This window comes from Myxocyprinus asiaticus, chromosome 27 (genome assembly GCF_019703515.2).
Source record: "Myxocyprinus asiaticus isolate MX2 ecotype Aquarium Trade chromosome 27, UBuf_Myxa_2, whole genome shotgun sequence".
Classification (NCBI taxonomy): domain Eukaryota; kingdom Metazoa; phylum Chordata; class Actinopteri; order Cypriniformes; family Catostomidae; genus Myxocyprinus; species Myxocyprinus asiaticus.
In genome coordinates this window covers 19,850,993-19,878,836 of record NC_059370.1, presented here as the reverse complement: position 1 = coordinate 19,878,836, position 27,844 = coordinate 19,850,993, and the positions used below count along the sequence as shown (strand labels likewise).

General features: G+C 38.5%; 2 protein-coding genes across 2 annotated transcripts; one reads left to right on the top strand and one right to left on the bottom strand.

Moving 5' to 3' along the window:
* Positions 1–810: 810 nt before the first annotated feature.
* Positions 811–14,312, top strand: LOC127418133 (neuronal acetylcholine receptor subunit non-alpha-2-like). The gene is made up of 6 exons (XM_051658525.1): positions 811–1,018; positions 3,497–3,648; positions 5,258–5,302; positions 11,635–11,744; positions 11,885–12,758; positions 14,010–14,312. The coding sequence occupies exons 1-6, from the start codon at positions 910–912 to the stop codon at positions 14,151–14,153; spliced, it is 1,434 nt and encodes a 477-aa protein (XP_051514485.1). The 5' UTR covers positions 811–909; the 3' UTR covers positions 14,154–14,312.
* Positions 14,313–14,459: 147 nt separating this feature from the next.
* Positions 14,460–26,707, bottom strand: itga6l (integrin, alpha 6, like). Its single transcript, XM_051658524.1, has 25 exons — positions 26,446–26,707; positions 25,052–25,179; positions 24,788–24,879; positions 24,316–24,541; positions 24,029–24,139; positions 23,547–23,763; positions 23,195–23,400; positions 23,014–23,108; positions 21,729–21,856; positions 20,883–20,972; positions 20,741–20,805; positions 20,381–20,532; positions 19,768–19,911; positions 18,914–19,029; positions 18,407–18,563; positions 17,847–17,930; positions 17,651–17,730; positions 17,374–17,448; positions 17,111–17,213; positions 16,543–16,719; positions 16,310–16,420; positions 16,028–16,138; positions 15,522–15,620; positions 14,902–15,027; positions 14,460–14,694 (listed from the first exon to the last, which is right to left on the bottom strand). The coding sequence occupies exons 1-25, from the start codon at positions 26,625–26,627 to the stop codon at positions 14,644–14,646; spliced, it is 3,126 nt and encodes a 1,041-aa protein (XP_051514484.1). The 5' UTR covers positions 26,628–26,707; the 3' UTR covers positions 14,460–14,643.
* Between the last annotated feature and the right edge of the window lie 1,137 nt (positions 26,708–27,844).

Below are 27,844 nucleotides of genomic sequence, written 5' to 3'. Positions count from 1 at the left end.
AACTTTTGACCGGTAGTGTGTGTGTGTGTGTATATATATATATATATATTATTTTATTTTATTTTATTTTTTACATGTAGTGGTCACTCCAGGTAATCCTCAATTAAGGTGTTTTCAATGATGTGAACTGACTTTTTACAAATTGTACGTTTTTTTTTTTGTTTGTTTGTTTTTATCACTATCCCTAGAATGCACGTCCTATTTAACCCACATGTGTTTCCTATGGGATTCAGTACATTTAACACTGGTGTTATTTTTAGTAATTGACAGTTTTTAGTTGCCATTTGTTATGTAATTAAATAAACTGTATGTTAAATACTATGTTCACGTTCATATTTATGTGTAGTATATTCAAGTATAGAAAGTTGAAAGAATGCTTATAGGCATATCCAAAGTGTTTGTCATAACACCAAATACAGGGACAGTCCTCGTGGACAACCTGAGGTTAGATGCCTTGTTCACGGCAAGGGCACAATGGTCATAGCTCCTTGACCACTTCTTAGTGTGTTTGAACCTGCAACTTTTCTTTTTCAGTATGCCTCACCTCACTACAAACACCAAATGTAGCTAGCTACATAGGGTAATATAGAAATATAGTGTCATACGGCAATATAGAGTACATAAGGTTGTCATTTTACAAGTTTATAAATTTTTTTTATTGTTGTAAAAAACATCTATACTAATCCATTATGGGCTACTTATATTAAGGGTTAGGATATAAATTCACCTGTACCTTTAAGCTTGCGCGCGCTCCTCTCCTCCCTGTTGTTGTGGGACTCAAGCGCGCGCCTGGATTCTGTCTGGGACCGATGCGCGCGACTATTGATATGCCTTAATACCAGCAAATAATAACTGCAAACTTTTATCAATTTTTATGTTTTAAAAAGTTGATTTAAAAGTGCAGTTGGAATGCTTTCAACCACATTTCAGTTAGTGTCGAAAATTATTTATCCGAAAATGGCGTTGACAATAATTGGTCTTTTTACGCTGTTTACCAACATCATCGCCAGCACGCCAGGTAAGTGCAAACTAAATGATCTGTCAGGTTAGTAAAGAGAAAATCAAACATTTGTTAAGAACGGCATGTGCAGTTACGTTCTTATTTTATTTTATTATGTTTTTGCCCCCATTCTTCCATTTTGTCCGTACTTTCCCCCATTAGTTATATAATTAAAGAGTTTTATTATGACGGTTATACTGCTGCAGTATCATAATTGACATATTTAATATGCATTTATGTTCAGCCTTACTTACAGTGCCTAATTACTTGAACGTATCTTTGAACAAAGCTCGGAGACTTATGTATATTTTTGTTTGTTTGTTTGTTTGTTAGTTTTATGTACTATTTCCCCCCTCTAAAGGTTATGCGTCCTCACTTGAGGTCAGAGTAAACAAGATTTCTGCTGACTACTATGTCTATGAAGTGTCTGATTTCTGACTGTCCTTGCATGACTGACATTTCTCTGTCTATGTTCATGTGACTCTTACTTGCATTAAAGTTCTGAAGTTGTGCATCATTAGGTTGGATTGAAAGAGCCAAACCTACTGATCTATCCACTTATGCTACATCTTTTCTAACTGATCGGGATTACGGTATTCACGTATCGGATTTACAACAGGACTGATTTTAAATTGACTCCCATTCAAGGTGTGAAAACTTTTTCGTGTAATAACTCCTTTAGAGGATTCAATCTACTTCCTATCACTCCATCACTCTCATTTCTATCTTTCCATCACTCCACTCTTTTTATATTTTTTCTTTCACTCCCAATCACTTTAACACCCTAGCAACTGCATACAACCTAGCAACCATTTAGTGCACCCTAGCAACCAAAACCCACTGACTGCCATTCAAAATGGCTGAGATGGATATCTCCTGATCAGAATGTCATAGAGTCTTCAGGTTTGACTCATTACAATCAGTCCAGCAAGTAGTCTTTTTAGTATCACCCTGGAAACTGCCTAGCAACCAGATGGACTTACCCTAGCAACCAAGTAGCAAAACACATATCTCTGCACCAGAACATCGTAGAGATTTCAACATTGGCTTATTTGACTCAGACCAGCAACGAGCCTTTAAATATCATGCTGGGAAATTCTTAGCCACACCCTAGCAACCATTTAATGCACCTCAGCAACGAAGTAGCAAATCACATATTTCTGCAGCAGAACATCGTAGAGACGTCTGTGTTGGGTCATTTGACTCAGGGTAGCAAAGAGCCTTTTGAGTATCACCTTGGTAACTGCCTAGCAACCAGATAGGGTTACCCTAGCAACCAAGCAACAAAACATATATCCCTGCACCAGAACATCATAGAGACTTCCAGTTTTGTTCATTTGACTCAGGGTAACAAGGAGCCTTTTGAATATCACCTTGGTAACTGGCTAGCAACCAGATGGGGTTACCCCAGCAACCAAGTAACAAAATCACATATCTCTGCACCAGAACATTGTAGAGATTTCCGGTTTTGTTCATTTGACTCAGGGTAGCAAGAGTATCACCTTGGTAACTGCTTAGCAACCAAATGGGTTTACCCTAGCAACCAGCTAACAAAACATATATCTCTGCACCAGAACATTGTAGAGACTTCCGGTTTCTTTCATTTGACTCAGGGTTGTAAGGAGACTTTTGATTATCACCTTGGTAACTGCCTAGCAACCAAATGAGTTCACTCTAGCAACACATATCTCTGCACCAGAACATCGTAGAGACTTCCGGGCTGGGTCATTTGACTCAGGTTAGCAAGAAGCCTTGTTAGTATCACCCTAGCAACTGCCTAGCAACTGGATGGGGTCACCCAAGCAACCGAGTAGCAAAACACATATCTCAATACCAGAACATCATAGAGACTTCCAGGGTGGGTCATTTGACTCAGGGTAGCAAGGAACCTTTTGAGTATCACCCTGGTAACTGCCTAGCAACCGAGTAGCAGAACCATATCTCTGACCCAGAACATCGTTCTGACTTCCGGGTTGGGTCATTTGACTCAGTATCACCCTGGTAACTGCCTAGCAACCAAATGCAAAACCTAGCATCATTCTAGCAACATGACAAACATGCCAGCAAGTGTTAAATCATGCTAGCAATATGTTAAAACATGTTAGCAATGCCTAGCTAAGCATTCTATCTATCAATAAACTTTCAGACTAGGCTTTTTCAAGCCAACCTAAAGTTTGTCCTGACGAACTTTACTTCTCTAGTTAAAAACTGTTATTTAAACTTGCTTTATACTAATGAACACCTAGCTGATGAATTCAGGTCCTAAAATTTAAACACACTGGCTTTACTCTCTGTAGAAATTACATTACATCAACATTTGTTATTTATGCATTTGGAAATTATTTTTACCAAAGCAACTGCATTCAGTGAATTCAAGTTATACAAGAATTTATGGTTTATGTGTTCTCTGAGAATCAAATCTTATTATATAGTCGCAAAAACTTTTATTTAATCATTGTAAAATTATAACGATAATTTGTATGTGTGTTTTTATAGCATCCAAAGAGTTTGTATCTCTGGCAGAGAAAGAAGATGCTCTACTCCGGGACTTGTTTCAGGGATACCAGCGCTGGGTCAGGCCTGTTCTGCATGCAAACCACTCTGTGAAAGTCCGATTTGGCTTAAAGATATCTCAGCTAGTCGATGTGGTAAAATAACATACATATTAACTTTTTCTTTACTTAATTTGGAGGCAAAACCTTGGCCCTCTGTTGTGTCTCTGTCCATGGTGCTGAAACTTCACTCATGTAGCTCTCCATGGTTCTGAAACCCATTGATTTATGAATCTCTTTATTAGCGGCAGCTGTTTGCTTAGATGCTTTATAAATTACCTTACTGCTGTTCCCCTCCTCCATCGTTTTCCATTTCACCATGTCTTATTCTGGCTCGCTCTTTCCCTTTTGTTTGTTCAGAAGACTCATATAATGGGAGGGTGAATTATTAACAAGAGATCCAGCAAGCTGTCATATCCTGAACAATGTGCTCCCAACAAAACCACCAATGCACCATTTAACTTTATGATTCATTTATCTTTAAATTGAAGTGGTAGGAATTCAGCTTATTTGGAAGAAAATATAATTGCTCAGCAAACTTTTGCAGGCATTAATTTCATCTTCTCATCTGTTTGCTAACATAAGCACAATTGCCTGTCTGCTATCACTTACACTGAAATACTCAGACACACACTGACATCCAATGCAGGTGTGAATCATTCTGGTATAAGACTGAATGAGTGAATAATGTATTTGATGCTTAAATGTACTATATGTTGCTGGCAGTCCTGCATAAAACCTGAAGGGCACTAATTGCATTTTTATTAAAGAGCAGCTATTATGGTTTTTAAACGTGCCTAATTTTGTTTTAAAGGTCTCATACAATAGATTTATATGCATCCAAGGTCAAAATCAGTTCTTTCTTTTGGGAGTCAATAACTCCATTCATCGTGCACTTTAATTTTTGAAACTTTGCAGACTTTTTTACATTCACAAACAGCTATATAACACACTACATGAAAGGTAATATTTGAAAAAACATAATAGGTGCTCTTTAATGCATCGACAGAACAAATGAGTAATACTAAACACCACTAAGATAGTGTTGCACTAAGGCTAAATGTTCCTCTCAATATTACACAGAATCATACAAAAATGAAAACATCAACTTACTGTTATTGCACCCCGAAATTTGATTTACTTGATGAGGGCTCAGATGTGTCTGTTCACTGTTATTGATTTAAACACTGCCTGAAGGCATAAGTGCCCATGTGGCTCATAATTCACAGTATTAGATGGTTTAAAAGTGGTTACGTTGGACATTTATCAAAATAAATGGCCGATAGTTTCGAACCGCATGGAAACAGAGAAATACTTTTATTACGTGGACAGCAATTATTATGTGGGCTAAATCACCCCTCTTAGCCTTACTTTGCTTCATATATCTCATATAATCAAGAAAAAGACAGAATGATTGGTGTTTTTGTGGCCAATAATGTCAACCTATGTTTGATAAATGAGTCCTTTCCCAGTGCCCCTTTATGCTTTGTCGTTTGAACAACTTTCAGCGGGCTTTAAATATGTAAACCAGTAGCATTTATTGTTGATTATTAGAGTTAAATACTTAATTTGAGAGAAAAAAAAAATCAAATGTATTAAATAATTGCTAATTTACTGTAGTGCACTATGAGGGCTAATTATTTTTTTCACTTTTTTGTTATTGTTTATGGCATTATCTCTCTCTCTTCCCTGTTTCTGACTTTAGGATGAGAAAAACCAACTCATGACCACTAATGTGTGGCTATGGGAGGTATGTAACCTCAAACATATTTGTCCACAGAGGTATTATGAACCAGTTATTTTGTTCTTCAGTTTCACCATAGTTAGAAAATGGTTACATTAAATGTAAAAATATATAAATACAATATTAAACAAATATAAAAAGAATACAAATATAAAAAGAATAATAGAATTTATACCACGGGTCTGCTGAATGCTTGATTCTGATTGGTTGACAGACGTTCTGAGGTGTACAATTATTTTTCAAGTGAACGCACGGCTATGAAGTAGTTCCAGGTCTTGACCGCATAACAGTTCCATATCACCAAATTATTTCAGTTATTTCAAAGAGCCCTACAGGCTACCACTACAAAATAACCAATTAAAAACAAAGACATTGGTTAAGTACATCGGATAAGAATGACAAACCATGTCTATAATATCCTACATTTATTTCAGTTTCGATTGAAAAGTCTCCTTGGGCTCCCTCTCTTTCTCTCTCTCTCTTTCACTCTCATCTCACCCACACACACACATTGAGACTTGAGTCACGACCAACAAATAGAGCCGCACCCCCCGCGACTTGATTAATACAACAATTCCCTCTCGAGGGACTCAAGCTGCGTAATCACTATGAGGACATGCCCTGAGTGTCATATGGTCTAAAGCCCTTATACAATCATGACAATTTATTGGCTGATGGTGCTTAGCGACGCCACCAAGTAGCTAAGTCATGCCATAAAGGCACTCGCTTTAAGCCATCGCGTCAGATTTTCTGTTTTTCAGTGCATGATTTTGTCTAAGCTCCTGTTTGTTCCAACGACTCAAGTCGAAGCGAGGTTTCTTTGTCCTCCCTTTTGAGTGGAGAACACGGTAAGAATGTTGTTTATACAGCATCATTTTCAGAGGAATTTAATGTAGAACATTTTTACTAAACGTTACAGGGGTCTGACTGGGACAGCTGCACTTTTCGAGGCTCGCAATTTCTCGCCACGGGCCGTTATCCCCAACTATTCCAGTTCCAAAGCCTCCAAATTTGGAGCTCTGTGTGCGGGAGCTGTTTGGTGTTTTTTCGGCTCTGTGTCTGAGAAGTTGGAGTGTGAACGGACAGTGGTTTCTTCTTTGTGTTTGTCGCACTCCCCTTGAGAGAAAGCGCAAGTCTCTTCAGACATGCTCTGAGGCCTAGTTCGGCTGCCATTTTCTGACGATCAAAGCATGCGAAAGAGTTACCATGTGCGTCTTGAGCCATCGCTATTAAAAAACGCTGTATAGAGAATTAGTTGTCAGAAGTTAAGGAATAAATTTGCCCCTTGTCCTTATTGTCTTTTTCTGTGTCATTCTGGGAGAATGCACATGTATAAGGCAATGGAGGAGTGGCCTCGGACTTTCTCTCTCTCCGCTCCCCGTTCGAAGCTGTGGAGGAGATCATGCAGGGACCGGTGAACCCGGCTGCAGAGCAAGGGGGCTGGAATAAGATAATATTCCCCAGCAGAGTGATGGCAAACCAAGGCACAGAGTGCTTTGTCAGTGCCATTATTCTTTTGGGATTCTATCAGTAGATGCGAGGTATTTTAACTCTTTTTCTTTTCTTTTCGTGGACCATGTGGGCATTCTGGCGAGACAAGAAACGTGCACTGCTATCTCTGCTCGATTTTTTGGTGGTGGCATGGATATCGCCCTTTTCAGTCAGCTGTCGGATCTACACATGATGGTTTTACAGCCCAACCAAGCTTTTCGCATAAAGGAATACTTTGTGCTAATATCGGCTCAGTTTGGAATTTCCCTCATTTATCCCCCGTGGCTCGCTTTGGGGAGTTGGTCAAGGCGATGCTTTTGTTCCACGAGGATGTTTCGTGCTATCCGGGTACTACACATTGTTCCCACATTAAATGCTGGGACTGGTTTAGTGTCTAACCCATCTTTTTAAATAAACTAATTTAGCTCAGTTTCCCCCATAAATTACGCTGGTGAACGAGCATTGAATATTTTCAGCTTGAGTTTTGCCTCTGCCTCCATGACTAAGAGTCTCGGGGCACACATAATATAACTCAATGTACGATTAAAATAGATCTACACATGAGCCTATGGGCTTGCTATGTAACAAAGGATGAACCCCCATTCAGTGAGCAAAACTGGACTGCATAAATGTATCCGTTTCTCTCCTATCTGCCCTTCGGTCAGTATCGGAATGAGTTCACCATTGTACGCGCTTCGAACATCCAACAACCAGAATATGGTTCTGGGTTCACTAGCACCACGCACTTTTGCAAAATGCATGGATGCAGTTTTGATGCCCTTGAGGCTTCAGGGCATCCATGTTTTAAATTATCGCGATGATTGGTTGGTGCTAGCCCACTCAGAGACTCTGGCTGCCCAACATCAAGAGGTCATTCTCAGCCATCTCAGCCAAGGCAACAGACTCTGTTTCTAGGGATGGAGCTAGATTCGTGGACGATGCAGGCGCGGCTGTCTCCAGCTCACGTTCTATCATTTCACCGGTATCTAGTGGTGTTCAAAGTGGGACATGTTTTCCCTGAAAGAACATTTCACAGGATTTTGGGGCTTATGATTGCGGCTTCCACTGTCATTCCTTGGGCATGTTGCATGTGAGACCTTTTCAGTGCTAGATGTACTCCACGAAGGGACTTCAACCACTGACACATGCGTACCAAACACTGTTACCATGGAAACGATACTGACTTGCCTTCTGATGCCAGGCGTTCCGTTGGGACAGGTGTGTTGCTGCAAAGGTATAATGACAGACACCTCCTCCAGGGGTTGGGGTGCTGTGTATGAGGGGCGTCCATCCTATGGGGTTTGGACAGACCAGCAGCAATTTTGGCACACATGGTCTGGAGATATTCACGGTGCTGCTGGTGTTAAAATGTTTCCTCCCGGAGATTCAGGGCAGCCATGTCCTTATCCGGTCGGACAACAGGATGATGGTGTTCTACATTAATCGCCAGGGAGGAGTGCGCTCTCATACCATGCTGAGGCTGGCATGGCACATTCTTCTGTGGGCACGGGACAATGTGCTGTATCTACGAGCCATACATGTTCTGAGCTGGTTGAATTTGAGTGGCAGCTCTCCTTTTCAGACAGGGCTTGATGCCCGGAGTATGGACATTACATCCTTAGATTGTGGAACAAATCTGGAGAAGATTCGGCAGAGCGGAAGTGGATCACTTCGCTTTGAGCGAGACGTCACACTGTCCCCTCTGGTTTTTCCCCCTTGCCCCTGGCACTGTTGCGCATCGATGCGTTGGCGCATCAGTGGCTGACAACGTGTCTTTACGTGTTTTCTACCAACCAGTCTGCTGCGCGCAGTTCCACAGAGAGTTCGGGAGGATCGGGTTCGGCTTCTGTTAGTGGTGCCGTATTGGCCAGTATGGCCCTTTAACGGGGGCACTCTTTTGAATGATGGTTTATCCCCTGCGGTGGTTGATACCATTCTGAATGCTACAGCTCCATCAATCTAGAAGCTTTATACGTTCAAGTGGCATATTTTTTGCTTCTTAGTGTATGGCGCGAGATGAAAATCCAATTCACTGCCCTGTTGGTACAGTGCTGGAATTTTTGCAAGAGCGTTTTGGGGCTGGGGTCGCCCCGGCAATGCTTAAAGTCTATTTTGCCACTATTGCGGATGAGCAAGTGCTTATTAATGGAGTCTCTGTCGGTGGACATTCTCTTATCTCTTGTTTTATGCATGGCGTATGAAGGCTTAGACCTTTTCGTCCTGTCCGCATTCCCTTAGGGGATTTATCTGTTGTTTTTGAGGCACTCTCAGGAGCCCCGTTTGAGCCCCTGACAACAGCTGCTGATAAGTTTCTAACTCTCAGAACAGTCTTGCTGGTGGCATTGGCATCATTTAACAGGGTTGGTGATTTGCATGCCCTGTCGGTCAGTCCCTTATGTATGGATTTTGCACCAGGGTATTCAAGGGTGGTGTTAAGACCTCGCTTGGGCTATTTGTCGTTCCCCATTTGAGTCAGAGGAGCATGAAAGGTTACATATGCTTTGCCCAGTTATGGCGCTGTGAGTTTATGTTGACCATACTAGCTGGTGGCATAAGTCGGAGCTGTTGTTCGTGTGCTTTGGTGGCCGCAACAGAGGTGTTTCGGTGTCCAAGCAAAGACTGTCTCATTGGCTTGATGATGCAATTTCGAGTGCTTATTAAGCACAGGTTTACCTTCACCTTCAGGTATTCGAGCCCATTCTACAAGGAGCATTGCATCCTCATGGGCTTTGGCTAGAGGTGCATCATTGGAAGACATTTGTATGGTGGCAGGATGGTCCTCTCCGCAAACTTTTGTGAGATTTTATAATCTGGATGAGAATTTGAATCCCGCTTCTCAGATTTTCTCTGTTGGAACAGGAGTAAGCTCATAATTTCCTCTGTCTGATTCAGACACTTTAGCTCACTTGTTGGCCGCTATATGCAGCTTCTGTTTGCATGGCGTGAATGTAAATTGTTCCCCATAGCGATTACGCAGCTCAAGTCCCTCGAGAGGGAATGTCTCAGTTATGTGAAGCGTAACCCTGTTTCCCTGAGAGGAAACATGATGCTGCGTAAGCTGGCCATACTCTCTAGTAGCTGCATAGGCTCGTGCCTTCATTCAGAAAATCTGACGCAATGGTGTGAAGCAAGCATCTTTATGGAACTCATGAAGTAGCTCCCTGGTGGTGTTGCTAAGCATCATCAGCCAATCAGTCAGATTGTACACTCAGGGCATGTCCCCATAGTGATTATGCAGCTTCTCGTTCCCTCTCAGAGAACCAGGATTACGCGTCACGTAACCGAAAGTTTTCTGTTGTCTGAAATAACTTTTAATATGTGAAACATTTTATGTTTCAATGTATTTCGCCCTAATTAGCCTCACATAGCTATAGTGGAAAGCACTGTCTCCCTCTCTTTCGCTCTCACACAAACTCTCTCGGGAGCAAATTCAGTGCACCCCTGTGACTCACTGACTCACTGGGATTGTAAACAGTTGTTTAGCAATGGAAAAGCTGTACAAGAATGGCAACACTCGCTGCTGCTTAACATAAACTTAGACTTAAACTTACACTTTGGCAATTTGAAGTGATATTATTCCTGACGAGAGCAACTTTAAACAAAGGTAATTCCACGCAAGATCTCTCTCAGTTTCTCTATTTTCTCTCTCTCTCTCTCTCACACACACACACACACACACACACAAATGTTGGTGTGGCTATCCTTATGAGGACTCTCCACAGACATAATGATTTTTATGCTGTACGAACTATAGATTTTATCCTCTAAACCTACTCCTAAACCTAACCTTCACAAAAAACTTTCTGCATTTTTACACTTTCAAAAAAACATAGTTCAGTATGTTTTTTAAGTGATTTTAATTTCCTCGTTCACCACCCAAACCCATCCACACACACACAAACTTGTTACTCCAATGCCGAAAAGCAGCGTATCCTCCGTTGATAGTTCCTATGTGATGTTTTCGAACTAGCAATGAAGGCTTGAGCTGCATCAAAGCTAGATACACTTGATCAATACAACAGTTTTTATATTATCTGAAATATCTGTGGGAAACACCCTTGCGCTCCCCGTCCCCCTCCCTTTCGCTCTCTCACGCACACGTGGACACACATACATATTATGTGTGCATTATGCACACACTTACTCATGAGCGAAAAACAGAGCCATCATGTCAGTGCACACCTGCATCTCAATAGGGTTGAAAACAGTTGTTAAGGTTTATATCGGAGAAGCTATATACAAAAATGCCGACACTCGCTGCTGCTGAGAAGTGCTTAAACTTACATCTTAGTGATTCTGAAGTGATGTTACTTCTGACAAGAGCTGCAACAAAAAAGGTAATCCCAGAAGTGATCTCTCTCAGTTTATGAGTTTCTCTCTTTCAATCCCTCAAAAAAATAAAAATAATCTCACACACACACAACCTTATTACTCCAGTAAAAGCTCCAGTAAAAAAGTCGGAAGAAAGTAGTTCCACTCACAAGAGCGTTTTAGGGACGAAAACCAGAAAATGCCTTGAGATAAAATCCTGAACGATGTCTTAAGGTATGGTAACCATGGTATAAGCTGAATAATTGACTCCGGCTTGTATAATTATTTTAAAAAATATATCTAAAAAAGAAAAATGACATTTTCCAGTAGGTGTGTGTGTGGGTGGAGGAATTCACAGAAAATGATTCCACCTTCAGACAGACGCCACTTTCTTTATAGAATTCTTTTGCATGTGACAGTTCAACTGCATTAGATTAAATGAGCAATTCTCATAATGCAACCTGACATTGACAATAGTAATGTAATGATCTGATCAAACATTGGACAAATTTAACAATTAAAATTTGGGTTTGTAGGAATGGGTGGATTATAAACTGCATTGGAACCCTGAGCATTATGGTGGCATAACCTCTATCCGGGTCCCATCTGAGAGCATCTGGCTTCCAGACATTGTTTTATATGAGAAGTAAGCTGGTGTCATTTCTGCAAAACCATGCAGATACAAAAATGTTTGCATGATCTTGGAATATTAATGATGCTAGGCGTTTACTGTTAGCGTTTCATTACTATTGAAAGTGATTTAATGTTATGCCACTTAACTTTTAGTGCTGATGGACGTTTTGAAGGCTCACTTATGACCAAGGCCATAGTGAAGTATAATGGCATGATCACTTGGACACCTCCTGCCAGCTACAAGTCAGCCTGCACCATGGATGTGACTTTCTTTCCATTTGATCGGCAGAACTGCTCGATGAAGTTTGGCTCCTGGACGTATGATGGAAACATGGTTGACCTTGTCCTTGTCAATCAGCAGGTGGACCGAAGTGACTTCTTTGATAACGGCGAATGGGAGATTCTCAGTGCCACTGGTGTCAAAGGCAGCCGACGAGATGTCCACCTGTCCTACCCCTACATCACATATTCGTTCATCCTGAAACGACTTCCTCTCTTCTACACGCTGTTCCTTATTATTCCTTGCCTGGGCTTGTCCTTCCTCACAGTGCTGGTCTTCTACCTTCCCTCTGATGAAGGAGAGAAAGTGTCCCTCTCCACCTCTGTCCTGGTGTCACTCACTGTCTTCCTCCTGGTCATTGAAGAGATCATCCCTTCCTCCTCAAAGGTCATTCCGCTGATTGGGGAGTACCTGCTGTTTATCATGATCTTCGTCACTTTGTCCATCATTGTGACAGTGTTTGTAATAAATGTCCACCACCGCTCCTCCGCCACTTACCACCCTATGTCTCCATGGGTGCGTTCGCTGTTCCTCCAGCAGCTGCCTCATTTCCTCTGCATGAGAGCGAACACCGACCGTTACCACTACCCAGAGATGGAGCCCCACAGCCCTGACCTCAAGCCCCGCAAAAAGAAAGGGTCTGGCCCTGAGGGAGATGGTCAAGCTCTGATCAATATGCTGGAGCAAACCACCAACTCTGTTCGCTACATCTCACGCCACATTAAGAAGGAGCATTTCATTAGAGAGGTAAGAGCTTGAAGAAATAATAAGGTAAAGGGAAGGGAAACCTGTCATAAACACTGAGTTGAACCAAAGGTCAGAGTAAAGGCCCCAGCACCCTCATGGCTCAAGTGCTTCTTCGTTCTTTTCTCAAAGCCAAAAAGAAGTTCTTAACAGCTGAGCAATGACATACCGTTTGCGAACATTCAGACACCTGCCACGCTGCTGTGGAAGAGGTTTCAATGTACATTTAAATATGAGGACGCTCAAGACTACATGTAAAACATCAACTAATATGACATTTAAATGTTATCAATGACTTCATGTCTCATTCTATGAGTAGAATTCATATGAGATCAGTAAAAGAAGTTGTTTTAAATATTCAGTGATTTAAAGAAATATACTGTATATGCAGTAGATAATGTGTAATTTGTTATCTTTACCTTTTGAATTCATAAGACTAATGTGCTAACAGGCAATACATGCCCATAATATGAGCTGATTACACTCTGTTCTGTTGTTTTAATTTATGATGCAACTGATACTACTGAAAAGATGGGAAAAGAGTGTTAATGTGTAGAATACTGACAAAAGAATGATGATCAGTTTTTTGTTTTTGGCACCATTCTCAGTAAATTCTATAGACTGTTGTGTGTGAAAATCCCAGGAGATCAGCAGTTACAAAAATGCTTAAACCAGCCCGTCTGACACCAACAATCATGCCATGGTCAAAATCACTGGGATCACATTTCCCCTCAATCTGATTGTGTATGTAAACCTTAACTGAATCTCCTGACTCATATCTGCATGATTTTATGCATTGCTCTGCTGCCACATGATTGGATAATCGCATGAATGAATAGGTGTACAGGTGTACTTAAAAAAGTGGTCGGTGAGTGTATTTTAGTGTACATTTCAACCTCAAATCTGATTTTAAAAAAAAAAGAAGCAGTTTATGGACATGTTCTGCGTTCACTATCCAAATACAAATGTTGGACAAGCTGAGCATCTCTGTCTTGCTATTGGCATTAGCACAATTGGCATCAGAGAATGACACAAAGCTTTTAAAATTGCATGACATTGATGATGATTTGTAGTAATAAGGTCACTCTGCTATCAGTGATACTGATGATGGTAATGATAAGGACAGTGATGATGATAATGTTCGTTGGGGCAAATGACTTAATCGGTGATTACAAGGACTATGACAACTTGATGATAATGTGGATGACAACTATGATATTTATTATGATGATGACTATTGTTTGTCTCTGCCAGGTCGTACAGGACTGGAAGTTTGTGGCGCAGGTGCTGGACAGGATCTTTCTATGGGCATTCCTCACTGTGTCTGTACTGGGCACCGTCCTCATCTTCACACCTGCCCTGAAGATGTTCCTGCGCACTCCCCCTCCTTCCCCATGAGACATTCTCCATTTCCACCCAAACTCCCAAACACAAACACCCATAACGGGAATTTAAACTGTCCAGAAATTCACATGTACAGGCCATCAATTGTGAACATAACTGTTCTTTCATTGTATCAACTACTCAGGTTTGTGGTAAACATTACAAGATTACAAACATAAAGTAGCAAATCTAACAAATTGTGGTCTGCAAATGTACATATGAAGAGTAGCATTATGTGCTTGTACGGTTTACCACATTAGGGAAAATTAATGATAGAATGGACTGTTTGCAACTTTTTGTTGTATTGTGGAACACAGTGTATTTGTAGATAATTTAATTATTTATTTACAGACAACAGTAGAAAAACACTGAATTGGGTACAAAAAAAGAAAGAAATAAGAGAATTAATGAGCTGTAATTGACCTGTGCAGAAACCCCCACAGAATGTGATTTGGCCTTTTCTGTGAAGACACTCCTCTGTAGGGTTTTCCTATCTGTTGATGTATTAATATACGTTCTTCTTGTTAGCACACATTCCACACTTGAAGCATTCAAGCTGAGGAGCACAAAACAAAAAACACAAAAAAAAATATCTGTAAAAATAATATACACAACTAATATAGATAGTAACATGGTATTCCTATTTAAAAAAAAATCAATAGTCCTATTCAGTAATGTTCTTTAAGATAAAGGTCCCTTCTATAATATGTTAAAACCTAATTTGTTATGAATTGAATTGCAGATAGACTGAGGGTGACATTACCTTCCAGAAAAGGTAGGAGAGCGAAGCTAGTAAGAGCAGAGCAGCCAATACACTGAGTAGAATGACCCACCATGGGACTCGGCTGAACAAAGCAGGCTTCCTCTCAGGAAAAACAGTTAGTCTCACCTATATGTATCAGAAAAGTATTTGTTAATCTATCACTACAGTCAGCTTCACCTACAGTACATTGCTCACAATTGTCTCATTACTGCTGTGCTCATTTAATTCATTTCCGCTTGAATAATACTTTACATTGTTAACACTACAATCAGGTTGTATACATTAACATTAGTTAATATATTAGTTTAACAATGAACAACATTTAAAAAAATGATTCATCTTAGGTAATGTTAATTTCAACATACACTAAAATATTTTTGCAGTTTGAAGTTAACATTATTTCATGCATTGTGAACTAACAATGAACAGTTGCAAATAATGTTGACAAATACAACCTTATTGTAAAGTTTTACCAATACATGCACTAATAGCCTACATACACACAATTTCTATATTATACCCTGAACAAATATTTTAATTTCAGTTTTACTCTCTTTCACCAAGCAAACTATAGTTTCACTGAACTGCTACAGTAGGCTATAATATATATGACACTTAACCTTAGTTTCCGATGGCCGGATCCCAATATTCTCCTGAGTCCCATTAAGGCTTAGAGATGCATCCAGTACAATATCCAGATAGTTCAATGAGCTATACTTCTAGAAAACAAGCCAGTGAAGTACTCAGTAATCATTAACATTACATTACATTTAATCATTTATCAGATGCTTTTATCGAAAGCGACTGACAATGAGGAACATCACAACCAATTTATCATACAGGGGCTTACAGTATTCACAGTAACACAATAAAGAAATTCAAGAGTAAACTAGGGTAGTATAAATGCTAATGCAGAAGTAAAAATGCAGAGAAGTGGATTACATTTTTTTATTTATTTATAGGAAGCACTTTTGTTATGGTTTTGTTACTGTAGGGGCTCTCTAATAAACTGTATTATTGTTGGTTATCATAGAATTGCTGAGCTCTGATAGAGAAGAGTTTATGACAGCAACTAAACATGCTCTGTAATCTCTGTGCTCCATAAAAAAATTTAAATAAAATGTACCTCAAGAAAAGTACTGTTCCATAAGCGGCCATGTAGAACAATAACTGCAGTACTGTCCACTGCCTGAAGAGGGCACTTTATCTCCACACATTTTAAGTCATCAGCACAGGTCTGGCCAGCAACATGAATGGAAGAAACATGAAAGAACACAAGAACTCACTAATTGGCATGTGAAAAAGCTCTGATATAAGATTTAATGGCACAAAATATGAGTAAACGTAGTTATTTATACATAAAAAAAGACACTGGCCAATGAAACGTTTATGTGTGCTGTGAAATTACCAAGGTTTTGTACTTTCTTTTGTTTCCAAAAAAAGAAAGAAATCCACTATCAGAGCTAAGAGCCTCCAGGTCTGATTCACGCTGTATTTCACGCCGTCCTCTGGACGACACCTAAGTGGGTACAGGAAACATCAGTGACAGTGCCAGAAGTCATATAAGGAGTGTGTCATTTCATATCATTTCCAGAGAGCTGTAAACATTGTCACTACCAGTGAATAATAAAGAAGGTTTACCTTGATATATCTGAGTGAGTTGATCGCATCTGAAGGTGTGCAGTGAATAATCCTTTGTCCTTGATCAGTGACCTGCATGAGGTACAGGAGCCTTTTCCCTTCCTTGGTTGCTTTTGGCCACTGGATGTTCAGCAGAGCTGAAGCGAAGGACTTCAGAGGCCGTCCAATGTTACTAATCTGACAAAGCAGTGCATATTTTCACAAGCGGAACAACATCAACAGGCTGAGTAATATTTCAACAAATTTCAATAAAATTTCTAAAAAAAAAAAAAAAAAAACTACTAAATTCAGTACTTTCTCAAGCATAAAGACATTGCAGCCCAAACAATCACTGTGTCTATTACATGCTACTGACATGTTTATGAATTAGGATGAAAATATTCAAATATATTTTCTTGTAACTGCAATCAGTTACAGTTATCAATTATGTGGTGTCCTGCACAGGCTTAAAGGTAATAATTAATTGTGATAACATTGTGGTTAATGATAATGCATAATCATTCCTAAATGTCTTGTTAAAAGACTTGTTCTTATAATTAGGCTTTGATAGTTCAACCAAGATACAAACCCTGAACTCATACTGGACCAAAGAGCCAATATCATCCTCTGATTTCATAGCTTTCTCCTTAGTCACTTCTCCTCCAAAAAACAGTTGGGAAGGTTTAGCAAGACTACAAAGACAAAATACATCAGACAACCAATATAATGAGTCATTCAGACACTTATTTACTAAGGGAACAGCACTATGCATCTTGTTAAACAGAAGTTGATAAATCAAGAGTATTTCACAATCTCCATTAAAGTATTTTTTTTTTTTTTAGTAATGCTTACCCAAAGACTTCCAGTTGCATTTCAAAGATAATTTTTGCTTCTGCAACAATTATTGCAACATTCTGGACACTGATCCTGTTGACAAAAACCAAGAAACCACAAATGACAAAGATAATGTGCAATAATAATAATAATAATAATAATAATTATATAAATAATAATAATAATAATAAACAAAAACAATAATAAAAATTAAAACATCTGTATTTTATCTGTTAATCCATCGCTAAACTGTTATAGTATAGGTAAATTAACATCACTGCAAGAAATGTCTTACGTTTTAAGAGACATAGTCACATTAGCGCTTGTTACTTTCATGGAAAGCTTGTCTGTGTTTAGTATCAGAAAGAATGACACCTAAAATTGTTGAAGAGAAGCTGGATTAGGACAATGTGACATATTGTGATTATAGATTGAAAATGCACTGAATGTTATGTAACAGCAAACTAATACTAGTTTTGCCCTCTGCGTACCTCTGAGTCTCTTTTAAAAGGATTTTCAAGTTGGCAATCAGCCAATGTTTTGATATCATTGGGGTTGCACTGCACCTGTGTTTCCTGCATCGATTAAAACATTAAAGGTCACTGAAAACATCTATATCCAAAATGCAAAACAATGTATAAATAGAGATAGTAAATAAAAAGTGTCAATGTTCCATTCATTTAAAGACTCCATTAATAGGACACAAATCTGTGTAGTGCAGCATACTGAGTTATCAATATGTTTGGGAATAGAAGAGAAGAGCAGAGAAGAGAAGGGCTGTACATTTTAAATATGGATATCTGCTAAAAGGGAATATTGTCAAAAACAAAACAAAACAAAACAAAACCACAGTAACAGAATTTTTTTAAAAGATCAAAAAGTATTCTAAACATATGCTTTGGAGCATCACACAAACAGTTTGGAAAACTTTGTGGAATGTGCAGCTACACAATGAGACTTGTTCAGACTTCTTACAGACTTGTCAAGAATGAAACAGAAATGACACTGAAAACAATTAGATGTGTTGTTTTCACTTAAGTAGAAGACTCACACTGTTCTTCTTCAGCACAACTGATGATAAGGGCAGAAATTCTGGAAACTGCACAGAGAGTTGACTCTGATGTGCATCATCTCCGCCTTTGTTGGTTACAGTGACCTCCAGAGCAACATTCTCATCCCCGGGAGAGATGAGAGGAACACCATTTTCCCTTCAACAGACAAAGATACACTCACATTTACAAGTACTAGTCTATAAAAAAGGCTGAAATGTGCCAAATAAGGAGCAAAGAAAGAAACCCACTGCCAAATTTCACCACTCATGATTTTGTGGTTAATCTGAACTGAATTTGCATACTATTGACAGCATGATATAAAAAATATGTGGTCCAGATTTGTCAGTACATGTAAAGTCTTGTTATTTCACTGACATAACTAAATACCAATTGCATGCAAAATATAAATTGTGCACTTTTTGCTCTTTAGGCTTCAGAAGAAAGCAGTGGTGAAAGGTGCTGTGCTAAATCATGCACAAGCCAAATATATACAGTAACTTCATTACATGGTTAGTGGGTTGCACTCGTCTTGTTGCGGGTCTTTGGTGCAGAATTGATACTGGAGCTGCAGGTTACTCTGGCAGATATTGTCACTTCCACAGCCAGCATTCTTAAAGATGATCTGACAGATAAGAGGTTTGCCATTAAACTATTATGTGGCAAAGAAAGCTTAAGACAATGATACATCCTTGCAGTAATTCTACCAAGTGACATGTTTTTGATTTTAATAATTGCCTGATGCGGGCTCCTCACACATTACTGTGTTGTGTAGCTCCTCTACATACTTTAAGGAATTGGACACCCAATAATGAAAAATCTGTGTGCTATTTTACAAGCCTTGTGTATTCCTGTGATGGAAGTTAAAGTCGTTCTTCACTGAAAAGGAGTTCACAGATAATTCATGTTTGTTTAAATTAAAATACACCTTCTGTTGACACATTGCGGCATGTTGTTACAGACTGTGGCATGCCAGATTGAAGGAGAATGATGTTTGAAAGCTATAGCAGAGAGTAAGATTTTCAGTGAATAAAGATGAATAAATAATTACATTTCAGTCTGTTCATCACAAGCTAACATATGACTTTAGAAGACTTGGACTGTTGCACAAGAGTTATATAGACTGCTTTTTGATACTTTAAGTATGCTTTTTTGGTCACTTTTGGAGCTTGACACCCGTGTTTGCTATGAACTGTTATTGTTATTGTGAAATGTGGAGCATGTACATTTTCCAAAATTTCTCCTTTTTTATTCAATGGAAAAAATAACAGCACACGAGTTTGGAATGGGTAAGTAAATAATTCCAGAATGTTTATTTTTGGGTGAACTACTCCTTTAAATGCATATTGGAATAGATGCTTACCTCTGCTTTAGTTGTGTTTTCTTGCAGAGCGTTGATAACAGGCTCTAAGTCAGGAAGGGTTCTGACTGACTGTTTAGGACTGTTGGGTGGCAAAGAAACAGACAGACTGATGGCAATGTTTGTCAGTTTGTCCTGGATATCTCCCTAAAACACATAATATAACAAAATCATATTTTTTCATCATGCTCATCAACTCTCATTTCTATTTCATTAAGATATAGAACACCCAAAAATGAAAATTCTGTCATCGTTTTCTAACCCTCATGCTGTTTCGAAGCCGTATGACTTTCTTACTTCCAGGGAACACAAAGGCAGAATGTTATGGCTGTTATAAGGACTGACAGTCACAGTCACCATTCACTTTCATTGTATGAAAAAAAAAAAAAAAAAAAAAAAAGATGCAATGAAAGTGAATGGTGACTAAGGCTGTCATAAACATCTAACGACTTCTTTTATGTTCCACAGATGACAAAAATTCATACGGGTTTAGAACAACATGATGGTGAGTGAATAATTTTTATTCTCTGAACTATTCCTTTAACACCTGTAAATCACAAAAATTAAACACAACAATATCAAACTGGAACAGCAGTCAAGAATGAGTTGAAAGTACCAGTAGTCTGAGCTGAGTCTGGACACACTGTCTCTTGCCCTGGCCTGGGAGATCATGGGATCCCTGTGCGGATTCAGTATTCACAAAGACTACTCGTGAAGGAAGACCTCTTACTCTGCGTACTGTATCAGCCTTTAGTTGGTACTGGATCCCTGTAGAAAGGTGACTATCAAATATAATTCTGATCCCATAAAATGTTTAAAAAAAATTGTTTTGACTAGAAGCTGTTTGCCAAGTTATATTAACCAGTCAAACACACCCAGCCTGAATGACTCATACAGTTGGCTTAGTTGGGAGGTATTGTTGCATTCATGGATGCTTTGGTATTTAGGCTGTATGGAAAACAGGGAATGGACTCACTCAGTTTGGGATTGTATGTCGCTGGTTGGGCAGTGTAAGTGAAGCAGGACTGAGCTTCAATTAAGCTGAAAGATTTTCATATAATATGCATTAAAAAGCCAAAGAAAGAATACAATGTCAAAAATATTTGCTGCTCTCTCACCATGTATGTTTCCTGCAGTCGTGTGTCTTCAAGTCAATATTATTAGGCTTTAGTGTTAAGGTTTTTTCTATGTTTACCACTGGCTTAGCCCTTACAAAAGAAGATAAATATGTGAATTTAATTTTCTGAAAGCTACAGATCCTACAATTTATATTAAATTAAACATTTGTAGAGTGTGGTTTATGCCTGGTAGTTTAATAACTACATTTAAAATAATATGCCGGATTAGATATAAGTCAAGCTAAATCAACATCATTTGTAGCATAATGTTGCAGATTGAATCATCAATTATCTAAAAAAATTATTTCGACTTCGACCTTGTTTATTTTTTAAAGTGAAAAATTGCAGAAGTGAAAGGGGCCAGTCCATAAACATTTAGATGCACACGGTTTCAAAAGAGTAGCCACAAAACGTTAACATAATACGTTTTAACATGATTTTACTGTAATAATATCTCTGTTCTGTATAGAGTGATGAAATTGCTTACAGGGTTTACCGGCTTTACGTCATCATGTCAACAAAGTTGTAATATTGGATGTGACTTTACACAGATAAGGGTAGTAAGACATTTTATCACACTACAATCATGTACATCATGTGGCTATACTTTATACTCAGTCTGTAATTTATTGTTTATGGACTGTCCCCATTCACTTCCATTGTAAGTGCCTTACTGTAACCACAATTTTGTCTTCTTCTTCTTCTTTTTTTAAATAAAGGAGGGACGAGACAAAAATAATTTTTTTGTGGTAATCAACATTACGCAACATATGCTGTCGATTGAGTTAACTTGTAATGAATCCAGAATGTTCCTTTAAATTACATCAATGCAGAGATGCAACTGACCTGTAAACTAGCACAGTATCTGAAAGTGAACCAACAGCAAGGTCTGGATAGCCATTGCTGTCCACATCCATGTTCCCAGCCAAGGAATAGCCAAACAATTTAATATCATGGTCCCCAGCATGTAAAACCTAGAAAGAGTTGAAGCAGAGATACACTTGAACAAAATTTCAAATGCAACTTGGCATAGAAAATGGAAAAAAGTCTCCAAAAAGTAATTCTGGGAAATTTCCATCCTGTGATTTTAGTCCTAAAGTCAGACATCGGCTAGATTGATTACATCCAAGCATCAATGACCAAAGTTCAGCCATTAGACTCGAAGTGGAGCAAGCTGATGGGTTCCTTGAGTTTATTGTCTGTTAGCCAAATGTCTCACTCACATGTGACATGTTAATCCAATCGGTTAACTTGGTGTAAGCTGATTGGTCATGTGACATGTAATTGAGAAGCCAATCAACTTGCGTCTCTCTCTCTGTCTAAAATTTAAATTGCTCAGTTTTGCAGACAATCTGGTTTCATTGCTGCGCACTGCAAATTTTTTCTCTGAAACCCAACTCCACCCCAGCTTCACTTGTCTAAATCTGCTAAATGGGGATTGTTTGTAAAGTCTATTTGTGCAGCAGCACATTCATACATGCTCAATGTAGCATGCCTTGCTTTTTGTCAAATTGTGCAGCAGCAGCAACAACATGTCCACATGCTTAACTCAGTATGTCTGTGCATTTTTAGCAGTAGCAAACAGTACCGCCATTCCCTATATGCAACAACTCCCTAGGGGGCACCATCTCACCCTAGGGGGGCACCAGAAACTCCATCGGCTGCCCTTCCTCGCACGTTATACGTTATTCAAGGACCCTATAAAAGCCGCAGAACACAGACGATTGCCTAAAAGCTTGTATCAAGTCAGATTATCAATCAATTTGACCAGTGCCGACCCTGGAAGCAAGTCTCCGTACTAGCAGAGTAGCAGATCTAGTCCGTCAATATCCTATAAATATGCCATACCCACATTAACATGCAAAATCTTTCCAAGAGTTGTCATGACTGAAATATTTGATATATCTGATATATAATATCAATATATCAAATCTTTTTTAATAGCCTGCAACTCAACTTGGCAAGACTTTGAAAATGTAAATGTTTAACTTGGTAGATTAAAGGTAGATGAAATAACTAGCTCATTCCTACTTCAACCTCTATCGATACAAAATCTTGAAGAATATTGAAGCTCCAACGACATTCATTCAACCTGAGTTCCTTAGAAGACTGAGCAACCACATTTACACACCTGCTCTGGTTTTTGACGGAAGCCTGAAGCTGAACCATGGTACACATACACTCCACCTCTTCCATTATCATCATAGGGAGAGCCCACTGCAAAATCTGCCAATCAGAACAGATCAGTTATCATGCAGAATGCCCTGTAAAACTGTGGCCCAAAATTGGAGTATAAGGAGCCTTCACTCAACCTTGGAATCCATCCTGATTGATATCTCCGGTATGTGCCACTGCTATTCCAAACATGGAGTCTCTTTTCCCATAGAGACACACTGGCTCGATTCGGTTCCACTGTTGTCCACCTTCTTGGTTGATGTAAACATACACAGCCCCTCCCATATCTATGTCCATGTCTGTTTTGGAGAACTGTGGTGCACCCACAACAAGGTCATCCCACCTGAAGCAGTGAGGATGTTTACTCAAACAGTCAACTCTAATGCAGACTAAAATGCATTAAAAATGTATTATGTTCTGAGTAGTCATAAGAAATTACAATGTCATCCTGTTTAGTCATGCTTGTAGCTGTTTCTAGTGGCGACTCACCCATCTGCATTCAAGTCAAGCACAGCAAGGTCATAGCCAAAAGAGGAGGCCAAGCCTGGGCCTTGAAGAATATGTTCTACTCGCAAGCTTCTTGCCTCTGCTCTTTCATCCGGCCTTAGCAGAACAACCTCTCCGCTGAGGTTTGAGCGTGGAGCCCCAGCCACTACATTCAGCTCTCCCTTCTTCATAAGGTTCGTACTGGTATCTAGAGCAAAGCCTGAGAGAAGACAGAGACAAAGCAGTTGATAAATAGACAGATACAGCATAACATATCACACCTCAGGACATGCCAACTACCCAAGAGCATAATATTAGATTTAAAGATGAAATAGCTCTGGATTAGCATTAACTGAGTCATACAGTATATGTGAAAAATGACACTACAGGTAGAGATCTAGATTAAATTTATAACTACTGGAAGATCAGCATTCTAGACAAATTGGACATTTAAGTCTTAAGGCCAAGGGTTTGGCCACAATCACCTAAATAGCTGCTGATGCCTAGAGGAATAAGGTCTTCTCGAAACTGATTCTGATCTCCCGTTTCATAGTCCTCTAGAGAGAAGTCATCAACAGGCTCCATGTGCACTGTGCCTTCAGAATGAAAGAGAAAAAGATCATTATACAAGGAATGGAGGTGATGCTCTATATTGGAGACTTTTTAGTTTGTTAATGAATAATCAAGTTACTTAAAGTCAAGCTAAGAGTTCTGAATGATAATAAATGCAATACAAATTATAAATGTGTAATTCATCAATTATGTGTAGTACCTTTCCAGTCATAAGCTCCTGGAGCTCCAAAAACAAGATAATTGTTGTCTTTGGCAAATGCTACTGAGAGACCCTGTTGACAGTACCCAAACATGTGCTTTTGTGCTGGTCGATTTCGACAAAATGCCCTTGTATCCTCCACTTTAAGGTCCTGTTTAAGAACAAAACACCTGCCCAATACCAGCTGATTGCCAAAACTCCAATCCTGATACCTGTGGGCACAAGTCTACATAAAAACACCATACAGCCATTAAACATAATGTCTACATTATTTAATGATATTTAAAAGATATTATTAGATATATTATAAGATATATTATAAAAGATACATAATTAAGATTTGAGTTTGTGGAAACAACTGAAAGAATTTCTCAGAACCTTAAATAAGTTTTAATGTTTTTTTTTGTTGTTGTTGTTTTTTTCACAATAAGTTACAACCAGTTTAAATGAACAACACAAGACAGTTCCTTACCACTACTTTGCCACCTGGTCCCTGACTTTGCACACGGACACCCAACCATTGGTTTTCTCTATGGTCTTCTCCTTCCCTCTCCTTAGGACGAGCTTCCAGTACACAAGTGGAAGGTTAGACTGAGACCTGCTCATTTGGATACTGATACTGCTCATGTTATTGAATAATTATGAACATAAAGCACTCTGATTAACTGATTATCAAGTACAATGATTTAAATCTGTGCTATAGTAACACAAATATGGCAAGTAAACCAAAACTAACCTTCTATGTCAACAGGTATGCGTTCACAATCATCAGGTTGTGTGGTGAATTTACATCGGTATAGTCCCCCAGATATATTGGCCTTTTGAACAGGTAATGCTTTTGCATGAGGGGCTCCAATCAGCAAGCTGAGGATGCAAGTAGTGAAGTTTAGATTACAAAGAAGTATGGAGCTGTCATTGTGCCCTTTGTCAACAATATAACAAAACAAATAAAAACTTTTCATAATAGATGTTTTTTGCAAGATAGAAGATAGACAGACAGACAGACAGATAGATAGATAGATAGATAGATAGATAGATAGATAGATTTTCACTAGTTATAATGCTAATTCTTAATATCAGCAATTGAATTACTATAGTGGAAATACTCATTCTTGATGTTGGTAAATATTGTGCATTTGTACTAGTAAAAATCTTAATTCTTCATGTATGATGCCATTACTCGTGGAAATGCCCATTCTTGATGTCAGTGACTGAATTTCAGCTAGTAAAAAACAGATCTACTATGCCTGGCAAAAGGCAGTTACAGAAATCTTCAATTCTTTTTTTACTAGTTGAAATTCCAAATTTCACATATCAGCACTGCACTTCTTACAATAAAAAATGATAACAATAATTGCATTATTACTAGTACACAAATCCATTCCTGATATCAACAATTTAATTACAACTAGTGAAAATGCAAATTTCTGAAATCAGTAAATGTATTTCAACATGTTAGATTTGGTAGGCTGTATCAGAAATGTGGAATTGGATTTCAGATAATAATAAATTTATAAGAAATTAAAGATATCTTAAAAGGCTTTCTTACTAGTTACACAACATTATAGAGATCTAAAACTAATATTGCCACTAGTGAAAACCAAATTACCTACACCAAAAATTAGCATTTTGTTTCTAGTTGTCATTCAGTTGTTAATATCAGGAATAGACATTTCTACTAGTAGTATTTTTTTTTTTATTTTTATTTTTTTACTAGTAAGTATTGCTGATAAAACTGGAATTTAAACTCGTAAGAAATTAATTATATCTGTGCATTTTAAACAAGAGTGAGTGGCTCACTATGACATTATAGGCTACTAGTGAAAATGCAGTTACAGATATAAAAAAATACGGCATTTACTGGTCCATTTTTGATATCAAGAATGGGTGATACGGAAGTAATTATGTAATTTTTTATATTATGAATTTAGGTTTTTACTAGTGCAAACCTAATTACTGATCTGAAAAAAATAGCATTTTCACTATAATTCCATTGCTGAAGTAGCATTTTATCTAGTGAAAACTGAATAAGCAGATATCTATAATTCATATCCTGCATGTGATTAAATATCAAAAGGGCTTGCGATGCAACATTTATGACGTGAACGCTTTAAAGCACACAATTCTTACACACGCTCCTCAGCAGGCTTGAGCTGGTGATGCATGGCCATGGAAAACCCAAACAGAGTGTTTGCTTCTCCACGTTTCTTCATCACATTCTGGGTATCCAGGTTAAACGGAGAAACCAGCGGTGGCTGAACGATGCTGAGGACCCACACGGTCATGACGAGCCTCCACTGCTTTGACAACATGATGGTATCTCCCTGGAGCTGGATGTAGTCTGAAAGAAGAAGGAATCCCACTGTAGGGTGAGGCAAAGTGACACCTTATATAAGCCTTGATAGTTTTATCACCCCAGGGTGGGGATAAGTACAACTGCATAATAAATCGAGTTAATGTTTACCTATGCAGGAAACTTTAACTCACGCCCTTTCATCCTTAAAACTTTCCTGGCAGGTTTAGACAAGTTAAAGATAAGAATCAGCATGTTTCAACGGTGCAATACATTTGCAATGACACAGATCAGCAAATGTAGATGTGGTAGATAAAACACACCTTTTCACAACCTATAAATTAAGACAAACAACCAAATAAACGAAGTCATATGTACTGTAAATCCAAGCCAGATGAAACTATCAGGCTGTTTGTATTCTTAAGACAAACAGCCTCATTCATCTGTTTGTCTTCACCAAAAAAATGAAAATTCTCTCATCATTTAAACACCCTTATGCCATCCCAGATATGACTTTCTTTCTTCTGCAGAACACAAATGAAGATTTTTAGAAGAATAAACCTCTGTTGGTCCTCACAATGCAAGTGAATGGTGACCAGAACTTTTAAGCTCCAAAAATCACACCACTGGTGTCTTGTGGATTACTCATGCTGCCTTTATGTGCTTTTTGGAGCTTCAAAGTTTTGGCCACAATTTACTCGCATTGTGTGGACCTACAGAGGTGAAATATTTTTCTGCAGAAGAAAGAAATTCATACACATCTGGGATGGCACGAGAGTTAGTAAATGAGAGAATTTTCACTTTTGGGTGATCAATTTCTTTGAGAAGACAAACAGCCACATAGTTTCATTTGGCTTGGAGGTACACAGTATATGACTTAGTTTATTTTTCTGTTTGATGAGAGAATTTTGAGAGACCTTTTTTTAATCTAAATTAATGTAAAATGTATGTAAATCTGATGTGTCTAATCAAAGACCAAAAATTACACGTTTTACCACTAGATGGCGGTAGAGATTTATAGTGTGCACAGTATTGACAAGGCAAAAGATAAAATTGACCCAGCAGGTGGAATGTACTGTATATGCTTAAGATATGTAAACGTATTAAAAATCTAAGTGTGATACTCACTTGAAATCTTAACAACACTGGAAATCATCACAGTATTGGTAGAAATGATAGTTCAAGAGAGTGAGTTTAACTACAAAAATGGAAGGATGAGGTGATCAACTGTTCTTG

Bases quoted from the DNA above. Each gene is read 5' to 3' on its own strand.
- itga6l (XM_051658524.1), bottom strand. From the start codon at position 26,627: ATGTTGTCAAAGCAGTGGAGGCTCGTCATGACCGTGTGGGTCCTCAGC. The intron at 24,880-25,051 runs GTTAGTTTTGGT...GTGTACTGGAAG, and splicing joins CATACCTGTTGACATAGAAG to CTCGTCCTAAGGAGAGGGAA. The intron at 24,140-24,315 runs GTACTACACATA...TTCATTCTGAAG, and splicing joins AGGAGCTTATGACTGGAAAG to GCACAGTGCACATGGAGCCT.
- LOC127418133 (XM_051658525.1), top strand. From the start codon at position 910: ATGCTTTCAACCACATTTCAGTTAGTGTCGAAAATTATTTATCCGAAA. The intron at 1,019-3,496 runs GTAAGTGCAAAC...GTGTTTTTATAG, and splicing joins CATCATCGCCAGCACGCCAG to CATCCAAAGAGTTTGTATCT. The intron at 3,649-5,257 runs GTAAAATAACAT...TTCTGACTTTAG, and splicing joins TATCTCAGCTAGTCGATGTG to GATGAGAAAAACCAACTCAT.